General features: G+C 45.5%; 1 protein-coding gene across 3 annotated transcripts in view; it reads left to right on the top strand.

Annotated features, from left to right (window-relative positions):
• Window positions 1–1743: 1743 nt before the first annotated feature.
• The window catches only part of MCOLN2 (mucolipin TRP cation channel 2), a 54835-nt gene continuing 38460 nt past the window's right edge, over window positions 1744–18118 (top strand). Inside the window, exon 1 of one of the 3 annotated variants that reach the window (XM_044238597.1) lies at window positions 1744–2080. In XM_044238597.1, the coding sequence (XP_044094532.1) occupies window positions 2004–2080 (77 nt within the window). In that variant the 5' untranslated portion in view covers window positions 1744–2003. Of the gene's footprint in view, window positions 2081–2513; window positions 2535–2666; window positions 2752–18118 lie in introns of those variants that run through there. The other 2 variants (XM_044238598.1, XM_044238600.1) reach the window with 2 other exon arrangements.

The following is an 18118-nucleotide window of genomic DNA, read 5'->3' as shown; positions in this document are numbered from 1 at the left end:
TGTGGGTGACCTCAGGGCAGTAACTTAAGCCTCTCGGAACCCATTTTCCTCATTTCAAAAGGAGAGGATAGGACACAGAGTGCTGAGTGTTCTGTGAGATAACATGTAAATCAAGCTTCATAACTGGTGGGCGCTCAGGGTTACTCTGGTCCCTTGAAGCACACAGCCCTTGCACATGGTGAATGTCCGTAATAAATGCACTGTTAGGGGTGCGTGGGTTGGCTAAGCCTCTGCCTTTGGCTCAGGTCATGGTCTAAGGGTCCAGGGGTTGAGCCCCACATCAGGCTCTCTGCTCAGCAGGGAATCTGCACCCCCCCACCTGCCTCTCTGCCTACTTGTGATCTCTCTGTCAAATAAGTAAAGTCTTAAAAAAAAAAATAAATGCACTATTAACAACGAATTTTCTTTTTAAATACCCAATCATAAGTTATTTAGTAGGAATATGAAGTTTTAGAAAACACCTGTGATGAGAAGTCGGTTGATATAAAAAGAAGTTATCCCAGTTTACAGTCCCTCTCTAAAGGAATTGTTGTTCATAGTGGAGTCTTAGCGTTTTGAGATTAATAGGTGAATTTTCTTTCAATTAAAAAGCCTTGAAAATTCCTTAGCGTAAAAACTGTGCATATACATATACTATATACAGGATATGTAATATGTGTACATATTTACACAATATATATATAAACACAGTATGTCTTACTTTTCCTATGCTTCCTCCAACATTTTCCAATCAAGCCACAGTCTGTCTTTTTCATGGAGTCCACATCCTCCCCACAAAAACCACGCTGTACCATTTCCTCTCCTCTTCCAAAAAGGAACCTAACCAAACCACCCTTGCGCCCACCTGTAGGACCAGTATTACGCAAACGGGATTTTCCAAGCCTGTCCGCACCCAGTGGGCACCTTTGGTGAAAAGAACTCTAAAATAGGCACGTTTGCCTTAAAAGTGACTTTCAGAAGAGGGTCAGTTATGTATATCTATTTATCTCATTCTGTCCAATTACATCTACCTGCAGGCACATTTTAATATAATTACCTGGCAGAATATTCTTTGCCCTAGCTAACCCCAGAAACCTTTTAAGCACTTGCCGATCCACATCGCCTGAACTCAGGACTTTGCTGCTGCTGCTGCTACCACGGGGAAAGAAGGAATAGGACTCCCCGGAAACGAGGCTGTCGGCCGGGTCCAAACTGCCAAGTCAACATTACGCAGCTGAGCATGACATTTGAGCACGTGCCCGAGAACCTCATTTCCAAGATTCATGCCCGGTGTCCAGCAGGCCGGTGTCCTTTCCTTTGTGCCCTGGGAGGGAAGAGCGGCGGCAGCAGCAGGCTCGGGCTTGGGCTGCCGCTGTCCCCCAGCTCGGGTCCTGCACGTCTGCGCGATCCCTCTGTCCCGCCCAGGGCCACGCGGACGCGCGCTCCCTGCGCCGAGGGTCCGCTCCAGCTTCCTCATGCGAGCGAAAGGCGATTTGTTTCTCTTCTCCTCGTGCCTCCGTAGCGCTTAATATCTCCGGGACGTGGCCCTTGCGCCGTGTGATCGCGTACTTAAGAATACAAACACGGTCTAACGGATGAACTTATCCGATGAACTTGCCGGTGGTGCAAAGTCCTAGAGCAGGGGGCCGTCTCATTCTTATCCCGGTGTCCACAGTGCCCAGCATCCGGCTTGGCACCGAGTCCCGAAAGTATCAAAATAGAAATGACTAGAGTAGTGCGCGGAATGGTGTAGAAAACGGGAGCCCAGAAAGGCAGGCGGTCTCGGAGGGCAGGGAGTGCGCGCCCCCGCCGCCCGGGGGCAGTGTGGAGCTCCATCACTCGGTTCCCTTTGGACGGCGCTTCTCCCCAGCCAGAGCTCACCGCAGACACACGGGCCGGCCGGCCGCATCTCCCAGCATCACCCGAGACCAGAAGGCGGGGGCCTCGGGCCGGTTCCTAGGGGCCGAGGCAGGTGCACCCGTCTCACCCTCGGCCTCCTCCTCCTGACTCACGGGGGCCGCACCATGCCTCCCGGCGTGGAGGCTCTGGACCTTCCGGCGTGGAACGGAGCCTCAGGCGCGTCCTGGGGGCCCCGAGGCAGGTCAGTATCCCCGAGGCGCCCGGCTCCCCCCGGCTCTCCAGCATCCCACGGTCCCTCCCCGGGGACCCCACCGCCGCCCCCTCCCCGGGCCGCTTTCCTCCAGGGGACTTCTGGCGGACGCACCTGCGCTCCACCTCCCACCGCCTCCGCCGGCCTCCGCTTCGCTGCCTCCCGCCCTCGGGGCTCCGAAAGGCCCGCCGCGTTCCACGTGGGAAGAGTGCCCTAGGGCCCGAGTTGAGAAGCTCTCCGCTAGATGCCCGGTTTGCCCTGCCCCGGCGGGAGGCTATGAGGTGGAGGAGGTGGCTCGGGGGCGGGGCGGGAACACCTGGGCCACGCGCCCCTGGCCTCCCGGGGCGCACTTGAGCCCTGCGGTCCCCCCGCCGGCGCCGTCCCCGCGGCGGCCGCCGTCCTCACCCCACGCCCGGGTCTGCGCGCGCCGGCAGCTGCAGGAAGGGTAAGAGACGGGAGCCCGCCTGGAAGGGCTCCGACTTTGGGGGAGTCGTGCCCGGGAAAGCCGAGGTGCGTGTGCACTGAGCGGGTTTTCCTGCTCGGAACCCCGAACGAAAGCTGTGGAAAGTTTGGAAGGCGGAGGCACTGGCCCAGCAGTCTTATCGGTTTCCCGGGGCCGGGAAGCCCGAGACAGGATCAGGTGTTTTCAGGCTAACGATCAGGTGAGGCGTCTGAGCAGTGTCTTTCAGGGTGTCAGATTCTGGAGAAACTCTCCTCAAGTGGATGCCTTTACTGTTCTAAACTGGAGCTTCCTTGGGGCCTTGGGAGTGCTTACATTCACTGCTTGCAGTTGGTTAAATAAGGCTGGGCTTTGCCTTCCGGAACAAACAGGCCTTTTCCTCAGGTGGGAGGGTTATAGTGCGGCTAACCCCCATTCCTCTGCTTTTATGAAAAGGCGTACAGTTCAGCGGGGTGATGCTGCCAAGGGGCCCCACCTCCGTGGTCAGAGCTGCAACCAGCCAACTGCGCAGCTGAGCCCCGGGGGTGGAGGTGGGGTGGGGGAGGGGGGGTTGAGTACAAACAGGCCTTGGCTCCCCCACCTCTGCTCACAAAACAAATATAGAGGTGGGCCGTTAAATTTTTTAAAAATAATGTAAGAGACTCTCCTGCTTTTCCTGCGTGGCCTTCTCAGTGTTATTAGACACGGACTCAATGCTAGCAAGGAACGCCAGAATTCAGGAGAAGCACTCACTTGATCTCTGCTGGCCGTCCAGATAAGTAGTTCCAAGCAAGGGTGGCATATACTTTTCTAGTGTATGTGAAACCCATGTTCCACTCTTCGCTTGACTGTTCCCACGCAGAGGGCAACATAATGGTGCCAATTTGATTTAATTTTCTGCCCTTAAAAATCGGTATATCCTGATGAAGTATTTGAGGAGGCCGTGTTCTTTTCTCGCAAGGAGGAGCATATCGAGAGTGGTGTTTTTAACAACAGAATAATAAATATAAAATCTCCTAATGAAGCGAGGAGGAAAAGTAGGGAGACAAATTTTGCAAGGTCGGTTTTGAATGAGAAGACATAACTTTGGTACAACTTTTTTGACAACTGGATACTGGTCACTGTTACACCAAAACGACCATCTCTTTTAATGCTAGGTGTCTATTTTTAATGGGGAAGATGGGCAGAAATTAGACATTTCTTCCATCTGCTTTAGCTCTAAACCCCTGTTCTGAAAGGGGGAGCAAATGGACTCTGGCTTTATTTATGGTGTTCGGCTTGGCTGGTAAACAAGCTGGTGTTTATGGTGGGTGTGGTCTATAGTCTTTCTCTTTTTTTAATCTTTATGCTAGTATTTTTCTCAGCCTATTTCCTCCAGGAGTTAACCATTTGCATCCACTCGAGAGAGTATCTCCAGAGGCTCCCACTCTTTTTTTTAAATTAACAAATAATGTATTATTTGCTCCCCCCCCATTACAGGTCTGTGAATTCTCAGGCTGACACACTTCACAGCACTCACCATAGCACATACCCACCTCAATGTCCGTAACCCAACCACCCACTCCCTACCCCCCAGCTCAGTTTGTTTTGTGAGATTGAGAATCTCTTATGGTTTGTCTCCCTCCCAATCCCATCTTGTTTCATTTTTTTCCTTCCCTACCAGAGGCTCCCATTCTTACAGTGTGGAACACGTACTCGGCTCTACCCACAAACAGCTTTCGAAGGGATTCAGATTTGAAATATATGTGTGTGTATGTCTGGTTGTGCGGTGCCAGTGGGAAATTGGATTGTATCATTGTAAATTGAGAATGGAAGAAGGGGTCATTAAGAGACAGGTGGAGAAGTTGTCTAGAACATCAGGATAGGAATTCTCATGTTTTCTGTTGAAGGGACCAGCTACCTTGTTCTCTGCAGAGGTGGGATGTGGGCTTCACACTTTCAGGAACTGCTCACCATCTCTGTGATGTGCTAACCAAATAGCCCAAGTGTGGGGGAATCCGGCAGCTTCTCCTTTTGAGTCAGCAGTCTCAAGATTCTAGCTCATCTTCCTTTTCATACTTTGAGTCAAACTCCCATGACTGTAAACTTAGCCTTCTGTAGCAAACCTCCCCTAAACCAGGTTCTGTGGCCTGGACCCATTGTAAACACCCATGTTCCATTCTTTGCCTTACTGTTCCCATGCAGAGGCCAACATAATGGTGCCAATTTGATTTAATTTCCTGCCCTTAAAAATCGGTAAATCTTGATGAAGTATCTGAGGAGGCCATGTTCTTTTCTTGCAAGGAGGAGCATCAAAAGTGGTGTTTTTAACAACAGAATAATAAATATAAAATGTTTTCTAATGAATCAAGGAGGAAATGTAGGGAGACAAATTTCGAACAGAGTGGCAGAGAATAGAGAACTGAAAGTCAGGAATGATCATATTCATAAGCTGAGCTCTTCAGGCTCGGTCTCTATCAGTGAAGTGAAACCCAGGATAAGACAAACCTCAAAGCTTAGTGGGAAAACAGGTGGCTTCTTGTGGCTACAACTTACAAGTAAAATCAGTAGCTGAAAGAAACCCTTTTGGCCAGAAAGTTAGAAGTGGGATCTTCCCTGAGGCTGGGCTGTTCTAGGTTCCCTGTGTCATTTCTGAAGAGTGAGAGCTCCCTTCGGGGAGCTCTGACATCACATGTTGTGAGATTCATAGAGAAAAGAAATTTTATTTCCGGACTTCATTCTTTTTACTCAGACTGCAATATTCTTCTCAGGGGCAGATGTTTAAAGCCAAGTTTTGATTGGTTGGTTGGTTTGCTTTGGCAATCATCTGGTGGGGGGGGGTTCATCCAATTTTCCTTAGCCTACCCCTAGCTGAGCTCTCTACTCTGTTTTGATCTTGGGTCTCTGCTGCCTTCCCTCTTCCTCCCCCCAAGTCCCTGGGTGACAAGACAGCTTTGGGGGTGGGAGGGATGCCAATATTCCTGTCCCCTCTGTTGGGAGATGGCTTCCTTTCTTCTCCTTTGAAGGTGATCTCCCCTTGAATACATCTGGTATTTCAGCGTAAAGCAACTGTCAGGCAATAATTGGTGACTAGTGAAGCTAAAGGTTCGGAAATACTGTCCTTGCTATAATTCCAGGACACCCATAATTTAAGTGGTGGGCTTAAAAAAATCATGTCATCTATGGTGACTGGAGGGAATTGTTAGAGATAGGGTGAATCTAGGGATTCCCCAACCATGGAGGTGGGCTTGTCTAAAAATAAGGTAAACTCATTTAGTGGTTTGAGGAGAAAATGATTAATTATGGCTTTGTGGCTTTTAATTTTACTTCTCCTTAGGGATAGGCATCAGCATGACCCTGTTAAATTGGGCACTTATTGATATGTTAGAGAAAGAAAAATATAAGGAATGTCATAATTCTAGTCATTTTCTCAAGCTTCAAGCTTTTTTTTTCCCCTTAGGCTGGCTCCATGCCCAGTGCTGAGCCTACGTGGGGCTTGATCTCAGGACCCTGAGATCATGACTTGAGCAGAGATCAAGAGTCAGAGGCTTAACTGACTGAGCCACCCAAGCGCCCCATCTTCTCCAGCTTTAAGTGCTTTGGGAATCCTGTATTGCTGAGAAATGAGTTTTGCTTTACTTATCTCTGCCCTAGAGAGCTGATTGGCCAGGATGTGTTTTCAAAAGGGGTGTGACTTGTACAGAACAAGCACTTTTAAAATGCGCAGACTAGTTCTGCTTTTCTGCTGCTCAGAGGTAGCAAAGTGGTGATGGGGGATGATTTTATAGGAACTTGGTGACATGGTTGGTCATGTCTAGGGAAATTCCTGAAAGTTGTAGCATGCACATTCTTAATGAGTAGCTCTAGTAGAAAATGAAAAGCCCTTCAGTCTTCCTTCCCAGTGCTTTTCAGGATGAGAATGGGCACATCACTTATGTTCTGAGAGCTATGCTTAGAGGGTAACCAAGGTTTCTTTCTTTGACTTTTCTTTTCCTTTTTTTTTTTTTTTTCCTCCTTGACTTCCTTTAGTTAGGGCCTAACTACCCCAGAGCCTCAGCTGTCTGGATCACTCTCTTTCTCTCTCCCTTTCTCCCTCCCATTCATTCCCTCCCTCTCCCTTCCTCTGTCTCTCTCTCAGCAACTCTTCAAATCATGACAAAATCAGTTCATTGCAAGAAATGGAGTAGAAGGGGCGCCTGGGTGGCTCAGTGGGTTAAAGCCTCTGCCTTCGCTCAGGTCATGATCTCAGGGTCCTGGGATCAAGCCCCACATTGGGCTCAGTGAGGAGCCTCTCTGCCTTCCTCCCTTCCTCTCTCTCTGCCTGCCTCTCTGCCTACTTGTGACCTCTGCCTGTCAAGTAAATAAATAAAATCTTAAACAAACAAACAAACAAAAGAATTGGAGTAGAAGAAAAAACCCAATGTGGTTTGTTGGGATTTTTCTAAAGTCTTCCATCTGCCAGATTGCCCTGTGATACCCCCACCCCCGGAAACACCGAAATGCCGCAGTTCAGCCTCTGCATGACTTCCCCACTTTCTCCCTCCCCCATGAATGTTGGGCAGGGAAATACTGGATTACATGTATTATTAGATCCTCTTTGACATAGCTTATTTTAACTCATAATGGTAACTCAAGAATCTGTATGTCAGTCACCAAAGATCAAGAAAATGTGGAAAATTTAAAGAAGAAAATTAAGATTACATATAACACGACTTCACCAGATTACCAAGACTTTTTTTTCCTGGTTTATGCACTTCTAGACTTTTAAGATATCTAATTACAGATATAAATGTCAACATTTTTGGGAAGATAGAACCTCAATATATTTGTTTCCTAACTTAAAATATGCATAGACATCTTCAGGCCAATACAAAGTTGTCAGTTGGGTTACAGTGAACACTTTTGTAGCCATCATTCTGACTGGTGCTTGTTCTGAAAAACTCACACCCCCTTTGAAAACCCATCTTGTTTTTTGTTATGCCACTTTGTGGCATAAATCCATAGAAGTTTGATTCATAGATCCCAGTTACTGTCCCAAGTGCCCTTGGGAGATTTACATTTCCATCAATAGAGTTTTGTTCTCCTTATGATAAATAAAACTTCAGATTTTCACCAATTTGACTGTTAGTCCATATTTGTTGTTGTTTTTTAAAGATTTTATTTATTTATTTGACAGAGAAATCACAAGTAGGCAGAGAGGCAGGCAGAGAGAGAGAGGTGGAAGCAGGCTCCCCACTGAGCAGAGAGTCCAGTGCGGGGCTCGATCCCAGGATCCTGGGATCATGACCTGAGCCGAAGGCAGAGGCTTTAAACCCCTGAGCCACCCAGGCGCCCCATTTTTGTTGTTGTTAAATGTTCACTGACTGTTCAGATCCTCGGCCTGTGATTACACTGGGTTGTCTTTTTCTTACTCGTAGCTGAGCGCTCTCTACAGATAACAGGTCATAAGCTTTTCTGCCTGTTCAAATATATTGCAGACCTTTTCCACATTCTTTTAACTTTTTGAAATCATAGATGTTTGTGTAAAGATCTGTCAGTCTTCTTCATTGGCTTGTAAATTTCATCATCTTTAGAAAGGCCTTGTCAAATCCTATTTTAAAAATGTCTATCATATGCTCCAACCAATTTTATTTGCTTAAATGTATCTAAGTTTTGCTTTTGCATTTAATTTCAAGGAGGACACTCCTTTTCTCTCTCCCCAATGGATTGTGAGTTTTCGTGATAACTCATGGAGTCATTCATTCTTTGGAAAGACTTTAGGAATATTAATTGAAACAAAATAGGGTTTCTATCAGCAAACCAAGCAACTCGATTACCTAAAACTCTCTAATGTATCTTGGCTAAGCAAACCTTTTCAGTATATTTTAAATTCAAATTTTCCTACCCGTGTTTTAGACTTTGCATTCTTGTTATTGTATTGCTTTTATTATATTTGTTTCTGTGGCTGGCATTATTATTCATTCCCTTTATCAGGTGCTGGCCAAGGAAATGTTCATGTTGTCAGCATTGTTGTCTCCTTCATTGACCCATTTCTTCCCAAAACAAGTATTCGTTGAACACCTCTTATGCGTTAGGTGCTCTGCTGTATGCTAGGGGATATAGTGACTAGCAAGAGCAGGCCTTCATGCAGTGCTCTTGTAGGGAAGACCAATGAAGAATGTGATCTTAGTTATAAAGGAAATTCAGTGATGGGAGAGGCAGTGGGGAGCCAGGCATGCAGAGAGCTGGGCAGAGAGGACAGGTGAAGCAGCAGATGCGTATGTCCAGATCAGGATGTTCCAGGGCCAGGAAGGAGGCCAGTGGGGTAGTGAGGAAGGGGAAGGGTGTGTGTGGGAAGGAGGGGGGCAGGAGACTTTTAGGCAATGATGTGGTGGGGGGGCGTTGGGGGGGTTGGGGGACGGGCTTGGATTTTAGTTTGAGAGCTGGGGAATGCCACTACAGTTTTCAGCAGGGAATGATATCTGACTTGGGCTTTTAACATTACCCCTCTGATTAACCTGGGGGACAGTGAAAGACTGTTAAGTTGTCAAGTGAGAAGTGACAGGGCATGGACCAGGGAGGCTGGATCAGATAGAGAGAGAGATGGAGACTAATCCATGATGTGCTTTGAAGGAAGACTTGATCAGTTGGATATGAGGATTGATGAAAAGGAGGACCCATCGTAGGGCTCTGGAGCACATGTTCCTACACTTTCCTGCACACTAGAATCACCCGGAAATCTTATCAGAAATCTTGATGTTCAGCTCATAACTGGACCACAATTAAATCAGAATGTCTAGGGGCTAGAAGCCAGGCCCTGAAATGGTTTTTAAAAGTCCCCAGGTGCTTCTACTGCATAGCCAAGGAGGGGGTAACCACTAATAGGGGAAGTGATTACAGCTGAAACATCTGAATAGATGCAGGGAGCAGATGGGTGGAGAAAGGCGTGGGGAGTTGATTGAGAAATCTCTTAGACAGGCGGGTGGAGTTTCAAGGAAGAGGTTGGATAAGGGAGTCTGTTCCAGAGAGAGACTTGCAGGAGTGGCAAATGTGAAGAGTCCACATCACGTGCGTAGTGTTTAAAGCCACAGGACAGGGCAAAGTCTTGTAGAAGGGAGGACAGGGCGGGGGATGGAGGAACCCTGGGACATGTCCTGAGGCACTCCCATTCATATGGGAGAGGAGCCAGCGAAGGAGACCGGGAAATGCCCAGTGAGGTAGGCAGAAAAACCAGGGCAGTGGGGTGACCTAGAAGCAGAGAGAAAAGGTGGTCCCAGGGCATGTCGTGGTCAGCTGTGTCAAATGCTGCCGAGCCCTTAGGCTGCCGCCTGAGGAGTGGCAACTGGAGCCTGCAGCAGGGGAGGGTGCACCTTGAGCAATTCCAACGGGGCCGAACAGATGGAATGTTCTAGACAGTCAGAAGCCCGCAGAGACCCTGAGCAAAGTAAATGTTGGATTTGTCCCATCAGATGGCTTCACCTGTTTTTTCTTTCTCATTTTGATAACATGACCGTGTAGAAGTCTCCTGATCTTAGAGGCTAGGATCCTATTGTCGGCTAATTTCCACATATTTCGAAAGGGGAGAAAGTATATTTGAAATACTAGATTATTTGCACATAACACTTTTTTTCTTCATTCGTTACCATCCTACAGGCCATGATTCCTTAAGAAATATTTAATTCTGGGATCAGGAAGGAATACTGTCGGGGTCAGCAACTTGCATTCTTTGGGGCGGATTGCAATGTTAGGGAAACTTAGTTGTCTTATTCATAAAATAATGAGACAGAAACTGTAATCTCTCAGGTAGAGGATTTCAAACTGGGTGCACAGTAGAATAAGCTGGGGAGTTTTTAAGAGCTCCCCCCACCCAGATGCCCAGGCTGCACCCCCACCAATGAGGCCAGAATCTCTGGGGGTGGAAGCTGGGCTTCCGTGGTTCTCAAGTGCCCCCAGGTGACTCTGTGTGTGGCTGAGTTGGTAAACAATGGTTTTGTGTTTTTGCCTAGTTCTTCTATTGAATGACCCTATTCTTGGGTGTGCATATATTCCTTACTCTCAACAAAATCAGGAAGAAGGGAGGAATGGATACAGGGCAGGCAGTTAGCAATGTCTATCAAGGGAAGGCTCAAAATTTACCTTCCAGGCTTCCTTTCACAGGCAGGGATGGATGGATACTCGCCATAAAAATGAGGGAATAAAGGAAGTCCTGGAAATGCGGAATCCAATTTGGGAAGAAGGTGAAGGGAATTCCCAAATGGATGGCTCCTTTTTTTTTTTTTTTTTTTTTTTTTTTTAAGATTTTATTTATTTATTTGACAGATCACAAGTAGGCAGAGAGGCAGGCAGAGAGAGAGGAGGAAGCACGCTCCCCGCTGAGCAGAGAGCCGGATGTGAGGCTCAATCCCAGGATCCCAGGATCATGACCCGAGCTGAAGGCAGAGGCCTTAACCCACTGAGCCACCCAGGCGCCCCTGGATGGCTCTTAATAGGGATTAGGAGCAACCAGTGTATAGGTTGGAGCAAGAGGATGTATGGGGAATGATGAGTTGAAACAAATTGACAAGTTGCCCCACTTGTTTGACTATATTGAAGGGAGCTGGCAGATTCAGCCAGTTTGGTGATGAACCCTTGTTGGTATGCTGAAAACTGAGCAAATGGGGAAAAAGGCAATTAAACACCAAAACCTTCTTTTTACAAGAAAGAATAAAAAATAGAGTGGGGGTGTTGCCTGGTTGGCTCAGTCAGTAGAGCATGCCATCCTTAATCTCAGGGTTGTTAGTTCGAGCCCCATGTTGGGCATGGAGCGTACTTAAAAAAAAAAAAAGAAATATATACATATACACACATATATATAATTTACATCTATATATAATATATGAATATAATTTATATTTATATTTATAAAATCACAGTGTACTACTGGTTCAACTATGAAAAGTATTTGCATATTCACTTTGTAAATTTTGAATATTAATTTATCTAAAAGTTTTATTAAAATTTTATTGGGACAATGGAGAGGGGAATGTGTATGTTTGCTGGTGGGGAGCAGATGTAAGAGCTAAAATCATCTTTCCCATAGGAGGATATAAATTGATAATATCTAAAAGAGTAATAAATAGTGGGATAACATTATTGAGAAATATTAAAATAAATAACTGAAGAGAAACATGAAAGAAATTTCCTCCAAGGAATGAAAATCAGGGGTGAGGTTTGTTACTGATCTTTTGAAATAATGTACACTCTTAAATTTGGGAGGAAAAGACGACATTGTCGGGGGGTAGGTGGGACCAGATGAAACAGAGCTCCCCAGATGTGGGTTCCTGGAAGACTGGTGGTACTTATTGGTCCCTGTGCTAAGGATAGAGAAAGCATCGATTGGGAGAGTGGTTCCCCTGCTTCTGCTGTGTCATCCTCTAGGACGAGTAAGAGAGTTGTGAATTAGGAAAACCATCCCGTTTTATCACCACTGCATCGATATGAGATCCCCAAGCAGTGATGTCTGTCAGGAGCTAGGGGAACAAACCCCAACTCCCCCCAAGCTAAGGAGTTTATAATGTCAGCAGGGACAACAGAAGAACAGCCACTGAGGTGTGGCTGGAGCTCTGAGAAGCTCCAAGACTAGAGAAGTTGTCCCAAAGATTTTTGATAATTTACTCCATCAACTAAAAGAACATCCACCATCTCTGAATGTGTATCTGTATATTGTAAGTAGAATCATATCTACTATGAAAAAGGTGACCATTTTTTAGAGGTGGGCAGAGAAAGAGGGAGGAGGATCTCTCTCTCTCTCTCTTTTTTTTTTTTTGTCAGAGAGAGAGAGAGTGAACGCGACCTAGCACAGGCAGACAGAACGGCAGACAGAGGAGAAGGGAGAAGCAGGCTCCCTGCCCAGCAAGGAGCTCGATGTGGGACTCGATCCCAGGACGCTGGGACCATGACCTGAGCCGAAGGCAGCTGCTTAACCAGGCGTCTCAAGGGAGAGAGAATCTCAAGCAGGCTCACGCCCGGAGTGGAGCCTGTTGAGGGGCTTGATCTCATAACCCTGAGATCCTGACCTGAGCCAAAAGCAGATAGTTAATCAATAGAACCACCCAGGTACTTCCCAAAGAGCTTTCTTGATAAATTTGTTTCTTTTTTCCAGATCAGATCTACTTTTCATCTTTTTTAAACTCATGGCAAGCGAAATTTGCCCTAGGAGAGTATTTGAGTTTCCACTTTCTTGATGTTAACATGGGCCGTCATTCGTTTTCCAGTGATACTCGTTTTTTTGCCAGAACATTTATGTCCCTTCCCTACCTTGTGAGGGTTGACTAACAGGAAAGTATACTTCAAAAGTGCTTAAATGGGCCACATAAGCCTTTAGTGGTAGGGCCATGCTGAAAATCAGTGAGGCCACCACCATCAAGCCCCTACTTTGGGAAATCGCTTTCTTCCCCAGGGTGTGCTTCTTACCTATGTGAGGCACAGGCATCCATCGTTCTGACCAGGTGAGGGCAGCTTCCGTGTGATACACAATGATCCCTACATTAAACCTTGTAAACCTTCACTTCTGGCTTTGCTAGGTTAGTCCACTTAGAAGCCCTAACCCTTTCTTCCCACATACCAGTAATTGGCCTTAACTCCTACTTGTGTGCACACACCCCCTCTTTGGATGCCACTAGAGTAGAAAACAGTATTTTCTACCTCTTTCTATGTAGGGTAAGGGTCATGCAAGCTGAGAAGCTAGCAGCCTGGGCTGGTTAGCTTATTTGCTGAGCTGATTGCATGAATAGGAACAAGGTGCCGTCATCGAAATTTGTGTGCATTTTTCTGAGGCAAAGATCAAAAGCTTTCCCTGGTTTTCATAGGGGGTTATGACCCCTGTGAGATTAAGAATTGATGGTAACTTGTTTTCTTTTACGTTTTCTAAAACTTCAAGCTTCCATGGACTTTCTTAGTTATTGATTTGTTAAAGACGGAATTGCCCTTGGTCACACGATAGCCTTAAGTGTAGCTGACGTTGCACAGTCCTGATTATCAGAGGGAAGAGTAGGTTTTCTTAGTAACAGACAGTAGCTTTGACGCGACTTCTCCCCATACGACCCAGGCTTGGGCGTCTCTCTTTCCCAAGTGCTGTTTACTTTGCCATTTAGCATCTCTAGCTTTCATTTAGCCCATCATGTGGGTGCATTTCCATCCTGTCCCAGATCTTGTTTTTATGCTCCCCAGTCCTGGGCTTTTCCCCTCCGATACTATGGTCTTTAACAGTTCTCTTTATTAAGCTTATATAATCCAGATCATGCATTTCCTATAGTTTAGTGAGACATAAATAATTTATGAGTCCTGACCTTATTTATTTCGTGCAATTTCAGCTTCATGACTATGCTGCGGTGGATGGGTCCGATTTAGATCTTCGTTGATTTCTCTCCCTTACCTCTTTTTATGGTGCAGTTTCCCTTCCCCCAAATTGTGTTATGAGTTCTCGGTTCCCTGTCCTTTTCTCAACCTGTTGGTGCATTTTCATCATCTGTGATCCAACCTGCAGTGTTTCTCCTGCCGACTTACTTCCTGCTTCTAAAGTTGGGATCGCAGCTTCCAGCCTCTTGTACCAAACACCTCTCTTGGTGTTCAGCGCAGGAGCGTGTTGGATGTCAATGGGTGTCAAATGCGGGGATGTTTTAGTCCAGTGATACCCTCTTGCCTCTTTTCTTTTTTTCGTTTTCCTTCTTTTTCACTTTGCACCATTTTTTTGTTTCGCACCATTGTATTTTTGTTCTAGGATGTCCAGTTGTACGTGGGTGTGTGTTTAATACCCTTCACTGACCAGGGATATAGGGCAGATCTACAAACTAGGAAGAGTGGGGCAAGAAAGAGCGCTTAGAAAAGTGAAGATTGGAAACTTTAAACATTTACATGACCCTTGAGATTCCAGAATTCTTGAACCAAAATATCATTACCTTTTCCTCCAAACTTTAGATGTTATTTCTTTGGTAGAAATTTACTTATTGATTTTAGAGGGAGGGGCAGAGGAGGAGGGAGAGAGAACCTCAAGCAGACTCCCCGCTGAGCACAGATTCCCACTCCGGGCTCCATCTCACAACCCTGAGATCACGACTGGAGCAGAAATTGAGTCGGAACGCTCAACCAACTGAGCTACCCAGCCCCCACCCCCCAGATGTTATTTCTAAACTTAAGCTGGACTTATTAAAAAGAGCCATCTCATAACTTTATTATTCACATGAATTCTTTTTTCTGTACTTCTATCGATTACATTCGACTAGTGCTATCCTTTATTTCACCAAGGGGCTCCTGTATGCTTGAGGGGAAAGTGTTTCATACTGGCTTTTCTGTTTTTCTTTATATCCTTCACCATGCCAGAAGTATTACAGCTGTTCTATAAGTGAAAAACTTCTGGTGGATAGAGTTGTATAAATAATTCAACACAATAAACCCTGATGTTTATGATCTCTTACTTTTTGTGTGTGTGTGAATTATCTTTTTTTTTAAGATTTTATGTATTTATTTAACAGAAAGAGAGAGCGACAAACAGGGGGTGCACCAGGCAGAGGGGGAAGCAGGATCCCTGCCGAGTAGGGAGCTTGATGCAGGGCTCAGTCCCAGGACCCCAAGATCATGACCTGAGCTGAAGGCAGACCCTTAACCGACTGAGCCACCCAGGTGCCCCTGTGAATTATCTTCCTAATTAGGCTTCTTAGGGTAATGTTAACATCAGTTACCATGTTTTGGACATTTAGTGACAAAGTAGTCGAAGAAACTAGCAGCCAAAAGAATACTTGAAGCAGTTAGGGCACTGTGTTGTCTGTGGCTGGGGTGCCCAATGCATATTTCATTTACAGCATGGAACACATTTTATTGTACATTCATGTATTCATAGATCTCATTTCTACTGCACTGAGCTGGAAGACAGGAGAGTGTCTCTGGCACACCTGGGCTCACAAGGCGTTTACTAAGTGTTTGCCCTAATGCCCTGTGTTTCACACCACTGTTCTCGAGAAAACCATCTCTGTCTTCAGTATGGTGTTTCTCACGCTAGAGACCAAGGCAGGAGTTTCCATGCTGTGTTCTGAGGGTTTGATCACAACTTTTCAGATGCCTTCTTCCTTTTATTAAATGGAAAAAGTACCGTGAATCATCAGGATGACTGTTTAGCCACACAGGTCCACTAAATCGATGATGGTTAACTCTAAATTTGGTACTGCTTAAACATGCCCACGAAGATTTCTTCTGGCATGTTCTCAGGGCCTGAACTCTCACCTCCGAGGATGTTGCTGTCAGGCACAGTTAAGATACCACATTCTTCTGGGAAATACCTCCCTCCGTGCTCCTTGTCAGGCGCCCCCAACCCCCTGTGTGTTATGAGGGGATTTCCCCTTGGGCCCTGTGAACCCCTGTGTCAGAGTGAGGCCTGTTTCCACAGTGCTTTTCACACTCAGGTACAGCATTCATGGAGCTATGTGGTAACTTGGGAATATGCACTCAGGGGTTTCTCTCTCTCTCCTCCCAGAGCCCGAGCATCTGCAGTCAGGGGCGCTCTCCAGCACGGGGTCAGGAGCACCCAGCTCTCGTTCTCTTGAGATGAGACTCGTGGTTGTTGATTTTTCATTTCTAAAAGTAGTTTCTGTTTTTCCCAAATTGGTCTTAGAGATAATTTTACCTCTTCTTATCATCCAATACACTGAGCATGATGGTCTTTCCAACCCATGTCTGATTCCTATAGACTTGGTCCTGGTTCTGGTCCCTGTCTCTAAGTAGACTGCTCAAGGGACCTGGTTTCCTTGTGTGCTGGCTTATATATTATGACCTGCTGATTAATGTTATTTTAGGTTCTGTGGCAGAGTGTTAGAGAGGCCACATCCTGGGATGAACCTCTGGAGAGTTCTGTGGGAGTTTGCTAGGAGACAGGACAGCTCAGTCTGGATCTCCTGAACCAAGCAAGCTCTCATGGTTTGAAGTTCTCTGACTCCTCGGGGTGTGGGGCTCAAAGGGCTGCATCTTGAGCATCATTTCTCAGGATGGGCCCATTTTTTTTTAAATTTCCTGTTTCTTTTCTCGCTTTGAAACTACTCTGTAGCCCTCTAAGTTTGGGGACAGGTAGTTGTGAGGCAAGGTATTTTTCTGAGAGGTTGGCCCTTTGGGGATCCCCGTCTCAATTTGAGGAGGGTCTCCTGTCAGATCGTGGGTGAGCTTTGGGCCTTGAGCCCTGGCTCCGTCTTTCCCCTTTCCTGGGGCTGCAGACGAAGCCTAAGTGGGCATGAATGGCAGGGGGCTCCCACTTCTCCAGGATCCCGCCAAGCTAGACTGGGAGTTCCTTGCTCTTAAATTATTCTGTGTTCTTAGAAACATCTTTATTATATATATTTTTTAAATTTTAATTTTAATGTTTTTATATTTTTTATAAACATGTAATATATTTTTATCCCCAGGGGTACAGGTCTGTGAATCGCCAGGTTTACACACTTCACAGCACTCACCTTAGCACATACCCTCCCCAATGTCCATATATTATATGTTTTTTAAATTGAAATATACTTAGTGTATAACATTGTGCAAATTTAAGGTATATAACTGATTTGATACCTTTATATATTGTAATACAATGGCTACTGTAGCAATAGTTAGCTCCTCTCTCACCTCACAGAATTATCATTACTTTTTGGCTGTGAGAATAATTAAGATCTTGTCTTTTAGCAAGTTTGATGTTTATAATACAACATTATTGTCTAGATTCACTATATTGTGCATTAGATCTCTAGGACTTACTGGTCTACATTTTACTCCTCAGTCTTTTACAGGTACTTCCTCCATCTGCCTCCCCAAAGTTGTATGCATTTTATCCAGCCTGTCTTTTCTCTTCTCTTTCTTTTTCTTTTCTGACCTTCTTTCTAACCTCCATCTTCTTCCCCTTTCCTTTCTCTTTCCTCTCCCCCTCCCTCCTTCTGTCTTCCTTCCTTTTTCCTTTCCTCCCTCTCTCCCTCCCTCCTTCCTTCTCTTCCTCCCTTCCTTCCTTTTGCCTACACAGCAGGAAAATTCTAAATAATCTAGCCTACTCATTATTCTGGAAATAGGAGATCTAAAAACCAATTTAAAGATAGAAAATTATTAAATGAGTATAAGTCTTAAAATAATCTTAAAATAAGCCTTAAAAACTCTTTCCTTTTTAGTCTTATTATTTATTTATTTATTTATAAAAATTTTAAGTAGGCTCCACACCCAACATGGGGCTTGAACTCACAACTCTGAGATCAAGTGTTGGATGTTCTACTGATGAGCCAGCCAGGCAATGCCTCCCCCACCCCACTCCACCTTTTAGTCTTTAAAACTTGAGGTAGATAATGTAGATCTGAAGTCAGTATACAAATAGGTCATTTAGATATTCCATGTGAAAAGATGCCCCCAAATGACCCCCAATTATAAAAACTTCCCTAGAAATGGGTACCTTGAATGATTGGCTGAACTTAGTAAAATTTAATCCCTAAATTTACCATCAAGACACTTCCTGTTGTAAGAAGCACAAGACTAACTCAAACTAGCACAAACCCCAAAGAGTATTCATTAGCTTACATTGCAGGTCTTGGGATGAATGGCTGTAGGCACAGCTGGATCCAAGAACTCAAGTGTTATCATTAGGTTTA

Source organism: Neovison vison, chromosome 2 (assembly GCF_020171115.1).
Source record: "Neovison vison isolate M4711 chromosome 2, ASM_NN_V1, whole genome shotgun sequence".
Lineage (NCBI taxonomy): Eukaryota > Metazoa > Chordata > Mammalia > Carnivora > Mustelidae > Neogale > Neogale vison.
Note: the sequence above shows the minus strand (reverse complement) of the source record. Positions and strands in the feature narration are given on the sequence as shown.